General features: G+C 39.4%; 2 protein-coding genes across 5 annotated transcripts in view; one reads left to right on the forward strand and one right to left on the reverse strand.

Annotated features, from left to right (window-relative positions):
• Nucleotides 1-22: 22 nt before the first annotated feature.
• BPNT1 (3'(2'), 5'-bisphosphate nucleotidase 1) lies at nucleotides 23-13,511 on the reverse strand. 4 transcript variants are annotated; one of them, XM_074863743.1, is made up of 9 exons: nucleotides 13,173-13,511; nucleotides 9,413-9,537; nucleotides 6,071-6,175; nucleotides 5,719-5,826; nucleotides 5,154-5,202; nucleotides 4,078-4,169; nucleotides 2,946-3,143; nucleotides 1,995-2,100; nucleotides 23-659 (listed from the first exon to the last, which is right to left on the reverse strand). In XM_074863743.1, exons 2-9 carry the CDS (start codon nucleotides 9,527-9,529, stop codon nucleotides 511-513), a joined length of 924 nt encoding a protein of 307 aa, XP_074719844.1. In that variant the 5' UTR covers nucleotides 9,530-9,537; nucleotides 13,173-13,511; the 3' UTR covers nucleotides 23-510. The 4 variants fall into 4 exon arrangements, with proteins under 4 accessions (XP_074719844.1, XP_074719843.1, XP_074719842.1 ...); XM_074863742.1 differs by lacking the exon at nucleotides 13,173-13,511 and adding an exon at nucleotides 12,800-13,160; XM_074863741.1 differs by lacking the exon at nucleotides 13,173-13,511 and adding an exon at nucleotides 6,262-7,931 and having other exon boundaries at nucleotides 9,413-9,524.
• A 181-nt stretch (nucleotides 13,512-13,692) lies between these two features.
• IARS2 (isoleucyl-tRNA synthetase 2, mitochondrial) overlaps nucleotides 13,693-15,872 on the forward strand; it is a 29,197-nt gene continuing 27,017 nt past the window's right edge. Inside the window, exons 1-3 of the mRNA XM_074863740.1 lie at nucleotides 13,693-13,958; nucleotides 14,452-14,574; nucleotides 15,661-15,817. Of these exons, the coding sequence (XP_074719841.1) occupies nucleotides 13,728-13,958; nucleotides 14,452-14,574; nucleotides 15,661-15,817 (511 nt within the window). The 5' untranslated portion in view covers nucleotides 13,693-13,727. The remainder of the gene's footprint in view (nucleotides 13,959-14,451; nucleotides 14,575-15,660; nucleotides 15,818-15,872) is intronic.

Genomic DNA, 15,872 nt, shown 5'->3' on the forward strand with positions numbered 1-15,872 from the left:
GATTGAAAAATTCAAAGATTCATTTCTAAGAATCAAAACTGTCAACTTTATAATAAGGGGGCTAATCCATCCAGGCAAATTTTTAGTCCATTTGTATTTAACACAATAAACTCTTATTCACTACATACAACAAAAAACATCAAGCAAGATCAGGTAAATGACTTAACATGATTTTGTGCCCTCAATATTAAGATGATTTTTGGATGGTAGTGTTATGATTAGCAGTACAGTCACAAAGGACAGTCACGAAGAATGAATATTCCTAAAGAATATGGAAAACAACTACTGAAGAAATGTGACTGTTTTGATGTTGTCTGCTAAACACAGCAAAACAATCCGATCCAACATATACCTAGAGATTCTGTATGTAATTTTGAAATTATTCAACACCTTACAGTAAGAATTCAGTTCAGATTCTATAAAACAAAATTTCAAGCTCAGTTATCTTCTTTCTTTTTCTCCAAGCTCACTCTCTCAGCCTTCCAGACCAAGCGAAGGTGCTTTGCTGCTTTAAGGCACAAGAGATTGTTTAACGGTGTTAGGAATACGACTGGCATAATAGTCATAATTTCTCAAAGTGGCAAGGACCCCAGCTGAATTCATGTGTTTCACTTCCTTGTTATACTGAAATGAATTTCCATGGATATCAGTTATCTTGCCTGCAAAAAAAAAAGAAAAAAATATTCCATCAAACAGGAGTCGGAGAGAGATAATCTGTTTTATTAGTACAAGTGTTATAACTAAAAAAAGACAGACTTTGGTGTACACATGCCTGTCATCAGATGTGAAGTATCTCTGCTCCTAGTTTAAGTGCAACAGTTTTTTATTAAATGAAATCAAGTAACTGTTGGTTTTATTTTCTTTCAGCAATACTTAAATTCCTTGTGTTTCAGGAAAAGGAAAACAACATCTTTATTACAAATTAATTAAAATGCTTCCTGAGTAGTTTTTACACTGACCATTGATAAGAAGGAAAGAAAAATCCTCGGTTCAAGTAAAAGCCAGGGTAGGTCTATACAACCAACTCTGACATATTAATGTAGAAATACCCCAGCTGGTTTTAAGTGAGTTTCTAGAAATCACTTAGCAAGAGCAACACAGATCTCTATGAAATCTAATTTAACCACGAGATACCTACAGCTAAATACAGCAGTATGCTGCCCCAGATTGCTTGTTTTTTTTGTGCCTGAGCTAACCTGTTTAAAGCTATCCCAGTTATCAACACTAGAGACTACAAAGGAGTTAAATAATGTCATTATGAAGCCTCTTATCCCTGCTTGACAGAATTTAGGACATCAAACCCCACAATTTTAGCATATGGTGGTAAAAGGTCCATCAACATGAACAGCAGAAAAACTATTATAATAATAATAATAATACTTACATTCAAATTCTTGTCAGTGAGACTTTTCATAACTTCTCTAACCCCTTACCCCCTAGAAAGGTGAAGTGGCTTATGTTGGCTTGAGACCACTAATTTTACTGAATTATATGAGTAACTTAGTTTTGGAATTTGTACATCCAAGAAACAACTGCATGTTTGGCCTATTTTTGTTCTTTTAAAGTATTCAATGTCCACATATTACATAATATGTTACTAATAATAAACTACTATATCCAGATAGTAGGACAGCATGATTTTACTGTGTAGCCAACAGAAAAAAGCCATTTGTTTTGAAAACATTAAAATTAATATACCCAAAATTTCAGTGTTTGGCTTTTTTAATTATTTGACACTTATTGACTGTATTAGCCCAGGGCAAAACAGATGATATCATGATTTCTAGATCATTATTTGCTGTCCCTTTGGAGTTACTGTTGATTTCTAAGGGCTCAAAGCTCCCCATGAATCGTGACTATTTAAAAATACATATGTACTGTCATTTTTCTCTCCAAAGACATGTTTGGAAATTCTGTTTTTCTATGAAAAATATAAATAACTTTAAATTGATGCAGTTTCATTTATCTTGGAATTTTGAATGCTATTAACTTACCTCCCACAGCATGCAGAATAGCTTCAGGTGCACATGTATCCCACTTCTTGCACCCAGGACTGGCAAATACATAAGCAGATGCCTTGCCTTCTATAAGTTGAATGATCTGTTATGAATAGAGAGTGGCAATCATTGAAAGGATACAGGCATTTAGAAATGGCTAAAAATAACACCAGGAAACAGGGATTAGATCAGTTTATTCTATGTACTTACGGTCAAAAAAGGAACACCAGCCATTTCTTTCTGATATTACAAGAAATTATACTAAGATTTAGAAAGTTATATTGTAGTACCATTCTGAATGATCTATTTTTCATTGATATAAATACAGTCTGTAGGATGAAAATCTGCTTTTAGTTTCAGAAACAAGAATTTCCATCTTGTGCAAGTACTAAAAAAACAAAGTGGAAACTATCTCCATGTTGTTTTGGTTCCATTTTGGACTTTGCACACGTTGGAAAAAAGAGATTGGAAGGTCTGTTTTTGACAGCCATGACAAAACTAAGCTTTAAAAACTGCAGCAAATTAGTATTCCCCATATGGAAAGAAGTTTTGCAAAGGAAATATCACTGTATGCTTCTATTTTTATCCTTTCATTTGTGCTGCTAGATAATTGCATTATTATGAACAGGAGGAAATGTCTAATAATTGTGATTAAATTGAATTCCCATTTAGTCATTCTGGTATTATAACTTTTTATTTTCTCCCCTAGAAACAGAATACTGGGGAAGATGGACCTCAGCCATGACCAGCACGGCCACTGTTACAAATATACCTGTACCAAATTCTCTCTACCTCACAGCAGACTGAATGCCAGGAAGAGAAGTTGTGCTGGGGAAGGAGGAGGAAGTCTCCTGTACATTCATGCAAGTAAGCAAAGGATTTCTTTAAAAATTCTTTTTCCAAAGGTACCACCTCCCAGTAAAAACAGAAGATTTGAAGTTTTCATACCTTGTTTCCTGCTCCTCCAACTCTGATGATGCTATCTGGGTTTAGGGCACTGATGCAGTCATTTACCAGGGTACTGCTGTGAGAACGGGTGGTAATGATGATGTGTTTTCCAGCAGGTGCTTCTGTGAGCTGAAATCCAAAGGCACCTATGCCCAGGACTCCCCAGATTGTCCTGCCCAACACAGCATCAGTTCCTGCCTATGAAAAAGGTACACAGGGAGTATAATATTAATACTGGGTTATACATTTAAATAATGACACTTAAAAAGAACTACTCTAGAGCCCACAGTGAGAAATTGGCTCTCTTTCCCTCTAAGGCAATGACATCATTTACCCTTTTCTTATCTGTGACATTGTGATGGTGTACTACATCCTCCTCCAATGACTGACAAGTTAATATTTGTATATTTCTGTACTTCAGGCACAATCTGTAACTGAAAATATCTTGTAGTTTTAAGTGTTTTGTCATACCTATCACATAGAACATATAGAGTCAGCTGATGATGTTCATTACATCAGCTCAAGAGCTTTTTCTTTAAATTCTAGTAAGTTTAATTAATCAGACTGCATCATGAGCTTTTTTCCCCCCCTCACAGATAATACTGATAATCTCCAAACATGCGTAAATGCCTGTAGATTGGCCATCCAGACTTACACCAGAAACCTGGCCTGATACGCTCTAACCCAGCTGTCAGGGACAGGTATGCTTGGTTTATTTAGGGCTGCAGATTTATGGCAGTTACCACACATCCCGAATACAGCTATTGCATGGATTTACTAAAGAATTTCTAGCAAAGACCGCAAAAACACTGATCTGTACTTGGTTTACGGTATGTACTTTATATGTACTGTAGTAATATGTACAGTATATATATAATATATAATATATACTGTATTAGTGTATTACACAAGCCTCTGGATTCAGTATGGCTGTTAGTAGATGCCTGAGATTCAGTTCCTGGAAACGAACATTCAAAATTGTGTATATTTAATAAAAACAATACCACCTTATACTACAACATTAACTCCACTACACACTGCTTTTCAGTTCAAAGTGTGCTAACCAGAAATGGCTTAGGAGTGACAGTTAGAAATCACCTAATGCTTTTAAACAACTCAATGCATTGAATACCTCATAGTTGTAATATGGCTGGTTAATAACTCCTGCTATTGCTTTGCCTCCATAAGCAATTCCAATAAGAACTGTTACGTGGTCAAGGAGACCTGTACAGAAATAATATTAATGTAGTTATCCTTGAAAAAGAGGAAGTATATATATAAAAAGATCAACCCTCAATAGAAGTCCACAAATCGATATGCAGGGTGGTATCTTAAAAATGCAAACACTAATCAGGATTTTCAGGTGTTAATAGGTTGGTTGATATAATATTTTTAGTCATTTAGCCTTGAAGTCTGAAAAAAAATGTCCCAGATAGAATTCTCTTAATAGAACTATGTTATAATTAACAAATAATGAGAAAGAAATTTAAAGATACAACTAAATAGCAGTATACGATGACATTCTTCTGTAACTGTGGTGTGGATTCTTTACTGATATTCAAAACTAGCAATTTGTCGACAGTTGTACATCTCTTTCCCTGAAAACGGGAAAAAAATATCTGCCTAAAAGATGTAGCAGGAGGCTAAAGTGAGGTTTCAGCATATTGGTTTTGGAGGGTTTTTTTTTTTCCTTCATTTTAGGGTCTTTTTCTATGGACACAAATTAGGCTTTGCTGAAAAGAGTTTATTCCCACAACTGAAGAATTATGATTTGCAGGGAGATGTTTTATTTTGAAAGGGGTACAAATACGGGTGTGGTATTTGGGTTGTTTGAAGAGAAGGATGTAAATATAATCGAGCATATTCCTGTGCAAATGGGAGATTTAATCCCTCAATTCAAAGTATATGCAAAATTGTAAGTTTGACTAAAAGCTTAAGACAACCTGCCAGCAATCAAGGGCAGCCCTTTGCTCCCTGAAATGATAAAAACTGGTGGGCTCTCAGTAGTCCATCAGGAATATTCAATACTGGTTAGAACTGAATGGAATGATTAAAAAAATCCATAGAACTCAAAAAGTACAGAAACAACATTAGCCTTATGAAACAACATCGTATGTAACTTCTATTGTAACACTACCTACATGTACGTGCTGCTTTATTACACTGCTATAATTTTTTTGAATCAGCAGAATTAAAAGAGAAGCCAACCTTCAGTGTACTCCTTAGTTCCATCCAAGGGATCAACCCATATTACAAGCTTTGAAAATAAAAAAATAAGGCAAATTAACAAATACAAATCATGTAAATTACCATGCAGAGTATATATTTTATTTTAGTGCTTTTATTTCTTTATGGCAGTAAGGAAATAAAGAGATTCACATTTTTAACATTATGATATGACTGAAGCCTACAATTGTATCTTACACAAAAAAGGCTTAAAAACTGACTGGATCTTCTCAGCAAATATCTTAATAGAGATATGAAGGCTTAAACTGAACATGGAAATTACTTATGTCTAAAGTAGATTCCTTCCAAATTAATTTGAATCACAAGTTTTAAGACGCAGATTTCCATTTCCCATCATTGCACACAGGGATAGGCACCATTTCCAGCTCTGGAGGTGCGATTCTCATGACTACATTTCAGTTTTCAAATCAAAAAGAAAAACTGGCAACACTGAAATAACCTTTCTTCTTAATACATTCTTAGCTAAAATCAGTAAGTAATATATAGTGTAAAATATGAAGACATATGTATAACATTACCACATTACCTCTTCCTCTTTAATTCCTGTGTACTGAGCAGGACAAGTTTTCTTTAGTATTTCTTCACAGTGGCCATCTTCAATTAATTCCTCAGTTACCTCATCAGTAGGGAGTTCCTAACAAAAGGATTATCAGAATTGTTAGACAAAGGTGTTGGACTCACCTCAATTTGCCTTAGAACTGTGGATTTGCTTGCAGCTTACTTGATAGAGCTAATGCAATGGAAAAATGAAATGGGCTGGAAATACTTTTTTTTTTTTAATAAAAAAGCCCACATGATTTTGTAAAACCTGCCAAAGCAAATTCCGCTGCAAGTTACTGCAAGATAAATTGTTAGTATGAAACAAACTAGTTACTTACTTCTTCTCCTATGATTGTCACCTTGGGAAACTTCCGTGCCAGGGAAGCACAAATGCTCATTTGTACCAGTCGGTCAGCTTTGGTCTGCAAGTCATTGGCTCCAGTCTGTCAAAGGATGGATGGGAATTTGTGTATTTCAAAAAAACTCCACCACCACCAGTACAATGGCCCATATGTCACTGAATATCTACCTTGTAATGAAAAAGAAGTCTAACTGGATAAATCATCAACCTAGTAGGTGATCTTGAGAGGCAGTCTAAAAACTGAAAGAAGCAGAGTTTCCCTGTACACCCCAGAGCTGAGGTAGACTGGTATGGTATTAGAACAATATTTACATGCTGTGTTCTTCTCATGCACTGGTGCAATTGTACTGAGTATGTATTTGTGCAAATACTACACTATGTACAGAATAAATTAATACAAGTATGAACCCAGATATAATACAAGAAGAGGAAAAAGCAAAAATTAAGATGTTTACAGGAAAAAATATTTTAAGGCTCATTGGAGAGACATGGCATATTAGGAAACAGGAGAAATACAGGGAAGGTGATTTAAAGATCCAATTAATCTGTCTTGTTTAAAAAAATAATAATGGAAACAATTATGATGTATAAACTTCTAAACAGTGAGCAGTTCCTTAGTCTAGCAGAGAAAGACCAAGAAGGGCCAGAAGCTAACCAGTAAAATTGAACTGGACAGTAACACCCATACATTTTTGACAGCAAAAATACCAGAGAGGCAATAGTGGATTTGGTGTCTCAAGATGACACGAAACAATGACTGAAAGCCTTCCCAAAAGATGCAGTGTAGCCAAACATGCCAGATGGGTTACAGTAATTTCTTCTTAAACATTAATAACTTGCTATACAGTGGAAGTGGGCAATTTATTAATAGTTTCTTGCCTTAATCTTCATCTATCTATGAGTGGAGGAGCCCTTTAGGTCCAGAGACAGAATCCCAGTAAGAAATACTTCTGTTGTTAGCACAGGAATTAAGAAAGCCAGTTCATCCAAGGATTCGCATCTTAGCTGAATCAAAAATTTTATCTGCTTGTATCTTATTTGGTGACAACACAAAAATTGTTTTATCCTACAGAAATTAGCCATAGGAATAAACTATTCTGCTTAGAATCTTGTAATGGGTTCTGCATTATTTCTGCATGCTCAAAAACCTAGTCTGTCCCGTATCTAATTGCCTATTTATCTGAAACTTGATGTTTGAAGTTTCCCTCTCATCCCCTAATAAATGTGGTACCAAGTTTAGACTCAGAAAGATCAAGTTATTGCAGAAAATGTCCTTTGTTCCAGGACACCAACCTAATACAACAGTATAACGTGGTTCTTCAAAACAGTCATCAATAATGTAAGAATGGCTGGGCAAAATGTCTACCTACCAATTCAGGAAAAAAAAGTAAAAATGCTACAAGGAGAAGCAATATAGGTGGAGAGCTTAGAGCTGACTGGGGTAAAGAAATCTCTGGACATCAAGGGAGGAAGGAGAGGAGCTAGCTAAAAATTCAAGCATCCTTGAACTATTTTTCCTCATCCAAATAAATGGACGGGAGGTCAGTATGTTGAGGGAAGAGGCGAAACGTTGTCTTCCAAGCTTTTCTGTGGCTTTCAGTAACGTCAGTTGGAATTGGTCTTGATGTTTGCTGTGCAGAAAGAGGATGAATGATGAGAAGCAGCACTTTCTGTTCTTGTGCATCTTTTCCCTCCAGACTGTAAAGCAGAGGCACATAGAGGCCGTCTCTCTTTCATTCTTCCTCTTTCTTCACCAGCCACCTCTGACAAGCTTGCAGGAATCCTGAGATTGCTAGTCCCTCAAACAGAAACATCCTCTGTTGGTCATTGCTTTCGATCTGATTTTGTGCGTTTGTAGTATTCATTTAAAAAAAAAAAAAAGTATAACCATTCTTATTTAGAACCAAAATCACTTGTTACTTTTGATCATTTTTGTTACACTGTATTTACAATTATTTATGTAATTGGTTACGGAGCTTAAAATGTGTTCATTTGCTTGTTTTATTATATTAGAAAATGATTGAGCAATGCATTTCTGATTTACTGGGAAATAATATTAACACACGTGCATTTTTTCTAAAGTGAAACTGAATTAAATGGATAAAAGCCAGCATTTAGTTTTAGTTAAAACTACCTTAACCTTGCTGGACTCTTAAAAAATAAGCCTAATTAAAGTTGTTTATGCATTTAAAAATAACTGATCAATCAATCAAAGTACAGACAGTGCTTCCTTTGTACCTCTGGATGCAAGTATTTTAAGGCTTTCTTATAGTGCAGCTGCTTTGGTTTTTCCAAAAACCTAAAAGCAGGTTATGTGGGAGAATATATTCTACTTACATGTGTCTGAGAATCCTGCTGTGAATTTAAGTACTTTTGAAAACACAGATCATTACTATCCAGGGTTTTTTTAATTCTCTCCCCCATAAACCTCATTTTAATTGCTTAGGAAAAAAAAAAAAAGGGGGAATAAGAAAAACTTGCAGATGTTTTTGTAGTGGTGAATATAACTGACCAAATGGGGAAAAAAGCAACTTTCCTTTTGCATCTACTGTCAGAACTGACAATAAAATACAGGATCAGGCTTTTCTTCATAACTGTCTGAAAGTGCTTACTATCAGAAAAATGTAAATACCAGCAATTACTTCAATGTAAAGACCAAAAACAACATTATGTAGTCCATAATATTGTGACATACCTGTAAAGCTAGAGTTAAGTTTAGAAGTTAATTCCACCAATTCTAGTACTGTAGTCAAAAGAAAAATCCTGGCTGATCTGGCAGATCCTGGCAGTTCACTAATTCACAGCAAATTAAGAACTTCATGCAGATGATTGTAATTTCATTTCTGTTTTCTATTTAGAATTAAATTTGAAGCTCCGCATTTATTGTGAAGCCTGTGATTTACAGTAAAATCTAAAATTATTTTTGTTTTAAGAAACTAAACACTGATTTATCCTAATCCAAAATTCATCAAGGGCACAGTACATTAAGATCTACTACAGATGTTAGAATATAGGTATGGAAGTTAATGGGAAAGACTCATTAATTCTGACATGCTATCCAAAGCTTGTATTTTGTGAGGGGAATTAGGACAAAATTATGGTATGTTTCTTTTAAGTGTCTAAACATTCTGTAGAAATACCGGTTAAAAGACACTTCTCCAGTGCACTTTTAATCCTTTAATAAGGAATAGTTCTTGTATCAGAGAGCTGAGGACTGTATTTCCTTCCCCAGTTGCTGATCTTCAAAAGTACCACTTTTACCTGTATTTAACTCAGCATTAATAAGAGAAATTAAATTGGAACAAAGTAAAAGTAATACCTTCTCCACTATCCCCAGATCTCCTGCAGCCATTACATTTCGAACAATTGTTGCAGCTTTTTCCGCAACAGAATATGCAGAGGCGACCACACGCATGAGTAGAGCTGGAGAAGCCATGCTGAATGCTGAAAAGAAACAAAAAGTGAACTTGTACATGTCTCTCTTCAAGGGAAGACAAGAAGAAAAATATTTTACGTAACATTCCAAACAGATACAGTTTAAACTGAATAGGAAGGGGAAAGTGGGTTACTGCCAGTGGGTAGTAATGAAGTGAGCTCTGACTTTTTTAATACAGCTAACAAACACAGGGATATAAAGCTATTTTACACAAGGTTTTTCAAATATCCATGCTCTTTGACAGTGAACCTAGTTCTCCTCACTAAAATAAAACCTGGCATTAAAGAACGACAACAGCAGCAGCAGAAACGCTTTAGCGTAAAAGTTAAGAAGTGTAGTCTACACACAGTACTCATTTTTTGTACATTTTGAACATAAGTTCATTTTTTCAGACCTGAACCTACAGAGTTGGTTTGTGGCCAGACTCAAGTACAAGGCTACCAGACAGGATGACAAGAGCAACTTTACTTAATGTTTTTATTTGTTTAAATATCAAATAGGCTTTTGTAGATGGCCTAATCGTGGACACAAAACAGACCAACGATATACAAACACTGCACTCCTATGCAAAAGCCCATTCATGTAAATTTTACCATCCCTTCCGTATTTAACTTCTCTTGATTTCTTTAAGGAAATCTACTACATCTTTCTTCCTCCTCTCATCTGCGTCTGTTCCCCAGCACACACCAGTGTGATTCACTGTGCCTTGGGCTCCCAAATAGAATAGCTATCGCCCTTGCAAGAGGCCAGCAACCACCCGTTCCCCCCAGCTTTCCTCCACCTCGGGAGGAGGCGGGATTGGTAACCACGCTGTACGCTTTAAAATGCCGAGTTAATTGCTTTTTGTGTTTTCCTGTCAGGTTTTTTTCTATCTGTGTCGTTTTCATGGTGTCTGGGTTGGGCTCACACGTGTGACGTGCTTCCAAGCATAAAGACTTGAGCACAGAGCTGGAAGAAATACGGAGGAACTCCTGTCGTGGTCTGAACTCTGCCGGCAGCCGGGCACCGCCCGCTGAGCGCCGGTGAGACTGGAGGAACACGGGGACAGCTCGTGGGTTAAAATAAATAAAGAAGACGACAACACTTTAGTGATGGTAATAAAACAGCAACGGAAAGCCCAAATGGTAACGCAGACCGGGGCTGCTCACCCCGCTGACCGACCCCACCGAGCGGAGACCCCGCCACCGCAGGGCGGGAGGGAGCGAGAGCCCGCCTCCCTTAGCTACCCCGCAGAACGTCACACGAGATGGACTGCTCCAGTGGCCAATCCGGGCCCGGCACTCCGGCTGTGCCCCCTCCCAGCTCCAGAACATTAACCCTCTCCCGGCCGCAGCCAGGACACTCCTTACCCACCCTATAGAAGACGATATATTGGGCTTCCCTCACAATCAGCACCGGCAGCAATTGCAGCGAGTATTGCATAAGGGGCAGGAGGTCGTTATACAACACCTTTCCCTTCTTGCTTGAGAAATCTACTCGTGTGGATATAAGTGTAATATAATGAGGTGATAAGGCTAGCTACTGTAGATGATATTGATATGGCCTCAAGTTCACGTCTGTTTACAGCAGAGGCAAAATGCAACGTTAGAGGTATCAAAATCCCGGATTTAGCTGGTGAAGAAACTTTTCAGCATTTTAGAAGCACTGTATGAGTATCTCAAAAGTCAGAAGATCCCTGAAGATGAAAGAGTAGACTGATTGTATAAGTACATTCAAAAAGCGCAGCGGCTACTGTTAATTATTATTTATTGCTCATGGATGGGAGCAAAGTGCCCTGGAGTGCTGTAAAATAGCGAAGGTCCACACCCAAAGAGCACATGTGAGCTATCTTGGAGTGGTAACAATGGTTACAGAGGAAATTTTGGAAATGCTACCTGTGGCAAAAAACAGCTCTTAAGAGCATGGAAAGACAGATACTATTTTAAGTATGTGCCATCATGTGAAACAAGTTAACAGGAAGGAAAATTGAATGTAGTTCATTCCAATACTGAGAACATCTGGAATATAAGCACTTTAAAGAGAGTAAAAACAGCAGCATATTAAGATAGGAACTTTGAGTTAAAGAATTGAGCCCAGAAAATGAAAATTTTATGCTTAGCTTCTCATTCTTCATTTGACCTTTTACTTCACATTTTCTCCTGCTTCATAAAATAAGGTTAAACTTAACTGTTTTAAAGGCTTGATTTATTAAACGTTTGCATAAAGTTTCAAAGCACTCAGAAAACACTACAGAAATACTATCTTACATTCTTGAATCTTAACCCAAGGTGCTTCTTGGGCACATTTTTCTTGGACATTCTTAAGACAAACAAGTATACTTTCTTTCTGTAGTGAACCTGTACCTGAAGTCTCTAAACAAACCATAAAATTTTCTTAGGAAAACCAAGATTTTTAAGAGAAACTGAAATGGGACATTCAACACCCCCTCCTCCCCAATATAGAACTAACTAATGAATTGTAAAATATGTTATTACTGAACAAGGTGCCTTAAATTTTTACAGGGCTGCATCTCCTGTGTGGCACATTTTCTAGTGTGTTGGACCTTTTTTGGTTAGATAAGTGTGTGTGCTAGTTGGCCATAAGTTTCTCATCTGTGTAATGTTTTGATCACAAATTACCTAGTTTATTTACAAGTTTATGGCACATTCTTTCTGATGAGGGCAATGTCTAATGTATACTTACACAGTACATTCAAGAATATATTGCTTGCTTTGGACAAACAAGTTTGACTCTTACAAAACTGTACGGTTTACAAAGATGGCAAAACAACTATCCCTCAATTTAAATTTGCATATTATTTTCAAAACATACTTTGTCCTCCAAAGACCATCCATCCATCCTTTCTCCTAGCCTAGCAACCAAATTGTTGAATATGCTTTCAACTTGACAAATCAGTTTGCTCTGATACCTACTAAAATAAATGAGTTCTCCAGTTCTTGTTATGCATTTTAACTTTGAAATATTTAACTATTACAGGATGGCTACAATTAATTTACCAAAACAAGTACGAAGGATTTGTTGATGTTGCTGTCACAGTGGGTCTTCTGCAAACACCCATTTTCCACAGTTACAGTTTCACCTGATGAAAGGACAAAATGGACATCCTCCGCAGCACGCCTTCAAACGCAAGTGCTAACCTATGACTTTCTTCCTCTTAACTCTTCAAAACCCAAGTGACTAGAGCTCGCTATTTCTTTACAATAAACTCTGGCTCACATCTAGTAAAAGATAAACTTTTCATTCTACATAGCGCAAGGAAACAGTATTTACCCATCCGAAGCAGGTTAGGGCCCGAAGTGGGAATGCCTGGCTCGCACTGCTGTTCACCTGCAGACTTCCAGTGGGGAAGAGCTGCGCTACCTCATTTCACCGACGTGCTTTGAGGCCTTTTCTGAGTTTGCAGTAAAAAAAAAAAAAAAAAACCAAACAAAACCAACCAAAAAACCAAAACAAAACCACAAAAAAGTGCCTGTTCCTGATTTTCTTGTCATCAGGATTCCAGCCGTGCAGCGCAGCCCAGCCCGTGTTACTGAACAGTAATGCATTTAATCTCTTAACGCGTTCCGCCGAGCACCGCATAACGTTACAGAGGTGGCCGTAGCTGACAGCAGAAGCTCTCCCTGCTGTCCCACAGCTAACTCACCGTCTCCAGCCTCGCTTGCCCCGGAGCTCGGCAGCCTCCCTTACGCTCCTCCGGCGACCGAAGGTTTCTCCCGCCCTCCCTCTCCGCCCGTCGCCGCGCACCAGAAGCGTGCGGGGCGCTCGGAGCGGGCCGGCAACCCTTCCTCCAGGTCCCCTCGCCAGGCGATGAAGTAACCCAAGCCGAAGTCCAAGCGCCACCGGCCAGCCCTCGCTGCCGCCGGGAGCTCCCTGCCCGCACCGCCCCGCCGCCTCTGCAGGCGCCGCCCGCCCCGCCGCCTCTGCGCCGACCCCTTCTCCCGAGCTTCCCAGAACTCGCCCCGATCGCGTCAGGGGGGCGCCCACCGCCTTTACAAAATTAGCTCGAAACGCCCCAAATCCCCGCGGCTCCGGGGAGGTCCGTGGCGCTCCCCCGGCCCGCCGGGAGGCCTCCGCTGCGGGGAGAGAAACGCGCGTTGCTGCGCGGCGCGGCCCTTCCCGCGGCCCGTCGCCGCCGCGCCGCTTCCCGTGGCGCAGGCGGAAGCGCTGCCGCAGCGCGCGGCGCGGGGAGCCCGGGAGGATGTTTGGGGTCTGGCGGGCGCCGCCGCTGGCCTGGGCCGGGCTGCGGGCCCGGGCGGGGGCCGCCTGGGGCTGGGCGCGCCCCGCCGCCTCGGAGGCCGGCAGCCGGCAGCCCGCGGTGGAGAGCCGGCAGGACTCCCAGTACGGGGACACGGTGCTGCTGCCGCGCAGCCGCTTCCCCGCGCAGCTGCCGGGGCGGCTGCAGCCCCAGACCGAGCTGGAGACCCAGCAGGTAGCGGCCGGGGCGCGGGTGGGGCTCGGCCCGGCGGCGGCGGAGCCCCGGCCCCGGGAGGGCGGGCGGAGGTTGGCTGAGGGGCCCGCCTTTTGCTGGGGCTACCTTCGTGTAGGTCTGGGCCTCCGCGGGTGCCTGGCCGGGCCGCCTGAAGGGAGCTCTCGGAGAAGGTTGAAGAGCTCGGGATCTTTAGTTAGTTATAGTCGGGATACTCTCAAGTTTGTTACAGTTTTGTTTGGAGAAGGAGTAACGACCCTCCTGATAGTGGAGAGCCGGACTAATAATGTTAGGCTTAGTATTAGGCTTGTCTCGGGCTTTTTAATACTTTTAAACTACTAATGTCGTCTGCTACAGAGTTAGAAAAGTTAACTCTCCGTGTTTGTTTGTTTGCTTTTATTTTATGTTTTACCATCTAGCCAAAACCCAGACAGACTTTTTGAAAGTGCAAAGACCTACCTGTGATAATTTAGGTGTTTTCTTGTTGTCTTTACAGAAATGTGGTTTTTCGGAACTGTATTCATGGCAAAGGCAAAGGAAAACAAAGCAGGAATTTTGTCTGCATGACGGACCACCTTATGCCAATGGAGACCCTCATGTTGGCCATGCATTAAATAAAGTAAATATTTACTTGTTCATACTCGCCAGTTTTGAAGTCATTAACACTTCCTATAATGTGCTGTGTGTTCTCCATTTCCATATAAATCAGTTACACTTTAAAGTGTTTGATATTTTGGTAATGGGGCTTTTAAAAAGCAAACAATATGGTTATGTAGTTACTATCTGATGCCATGGTGACACAGATCCCATACTGTGACATAAATACCGTATACCAGTATATGGTACCTATATGCTGAGTGTTCATTTATGAGGCTGAATGTTTTAGTAAAAAGAGAACACCTTTTTAGAGAAAGTCCAGCCTGTAATTCATTCCTAAACAATATTAAGTGCACAGTTTATGAACTGTGCTCATTCCTAAGCAATAGTAAGTGCACAGTTTATTTGTTTATTGAACGTATTGCACATAGGTGAATGTCTATTTCTATGTGTGCATATGTAATAATGTTACTGTAATGCATGGCTGAGCTGTGCCTTGCTATTCTTTTTTCCTCTGGTTTGTAAGTTTGTTCTCTTGCTATCTGGGTATGCTCAGTGGAACCACAATGACTAAATGTTGATGGCTTTTAAAATACAAATTTCAGCTTTGAAATATTACTGCTAAATACGTTTGGATACGTTTAGATTCAGTCCTGAGAATGACAGCATTATATATGCTACAAAGTAGGAAAGACTAAAATGTGACCCACAGCGTCTTACAGTACTAGTGCCAAAGCTTGGACTTCTGAAAATGACAAGTTTTGGTTAGGTGATCACTTATATCGAAAAACAGTAAATATGCACTAGGCCAATGCTGTACATCCAGCTCAGTGTTTTAAAAATGAGAGCAAGTAGGATTTGTTCAAGTCTTCCAAGTTTATAAACTGCATCTTTCAGTTATAGTCAATGTGAGTTCCTTTGATCAGAGGTCCTCAGAGGTTCTGCCAAAAGACAAAACGATGGGCAAGAAAAATCTAAAATGCACGGTCTTAAATGTAAGTGTATCATGCAGCCTTTTGTACTTGTTTTTTTTAATAGGAGAATCTTAATAATGTAGCTATTCCACACGGGGGAGCTCAAGTGATAACAGACCCTTGTGTCTTTTCAGATTTTGAAAGACATCACTAATCGTTTCTACATGATGCGAGGTTATAAAGTACACTATGTGCCAGGATGGGATTGTCATGGATTGCCAATTGAGTTGAAGGCGTTGTCAGAAGTTAAAGGAGCTGAAAATCTTTCACCAATGGAAATTCGACAGAGAGGTAAACTGCTGTTTGCAGTGTCTTTATAGAAAAAGTTGGCCTAAGTATTTGTACA

The sequence above is a fragment of the Strix uralensis genome, chromosome 3 (assembly GCF_047716275.1).
Source record: "Strix uralensis isolate ZFMK-TIS-50842 chromosome 3, bStrUra1, whole genome shotgun sequence".
NCBI classification, from domain to species: domain Eukaryota; kingdom Metazoa; phylum Chordata; class Aves; order Strigiformes; family Strigidae; genus Strix; species Strix uralensis.

Bases quoted from the DNA above. Each gene is read 5' to 3' on its own strand.
- BPNT1 (XM_074863741.1), bottom strand. From the start codon at position 6,423: ATGAGAAGAACACAGCATGTAAATATTGTTCTAATACCATACCAGTCT. The intron at 6,176-6,261 runs GTAGATATTCAG...ATCCTTTGACAG, and splicing joins GACTTCTTTTTCATTACAAG to ACTGGAGCCAATGACTTGCA. The intron at 4,170-5,153 runs GTTGGCTTCTCT...ATTTCTGTACAG, and splicing joins AACTAAGGAGTACACTGAAG to GTCTCCTTGACCACGTAACA.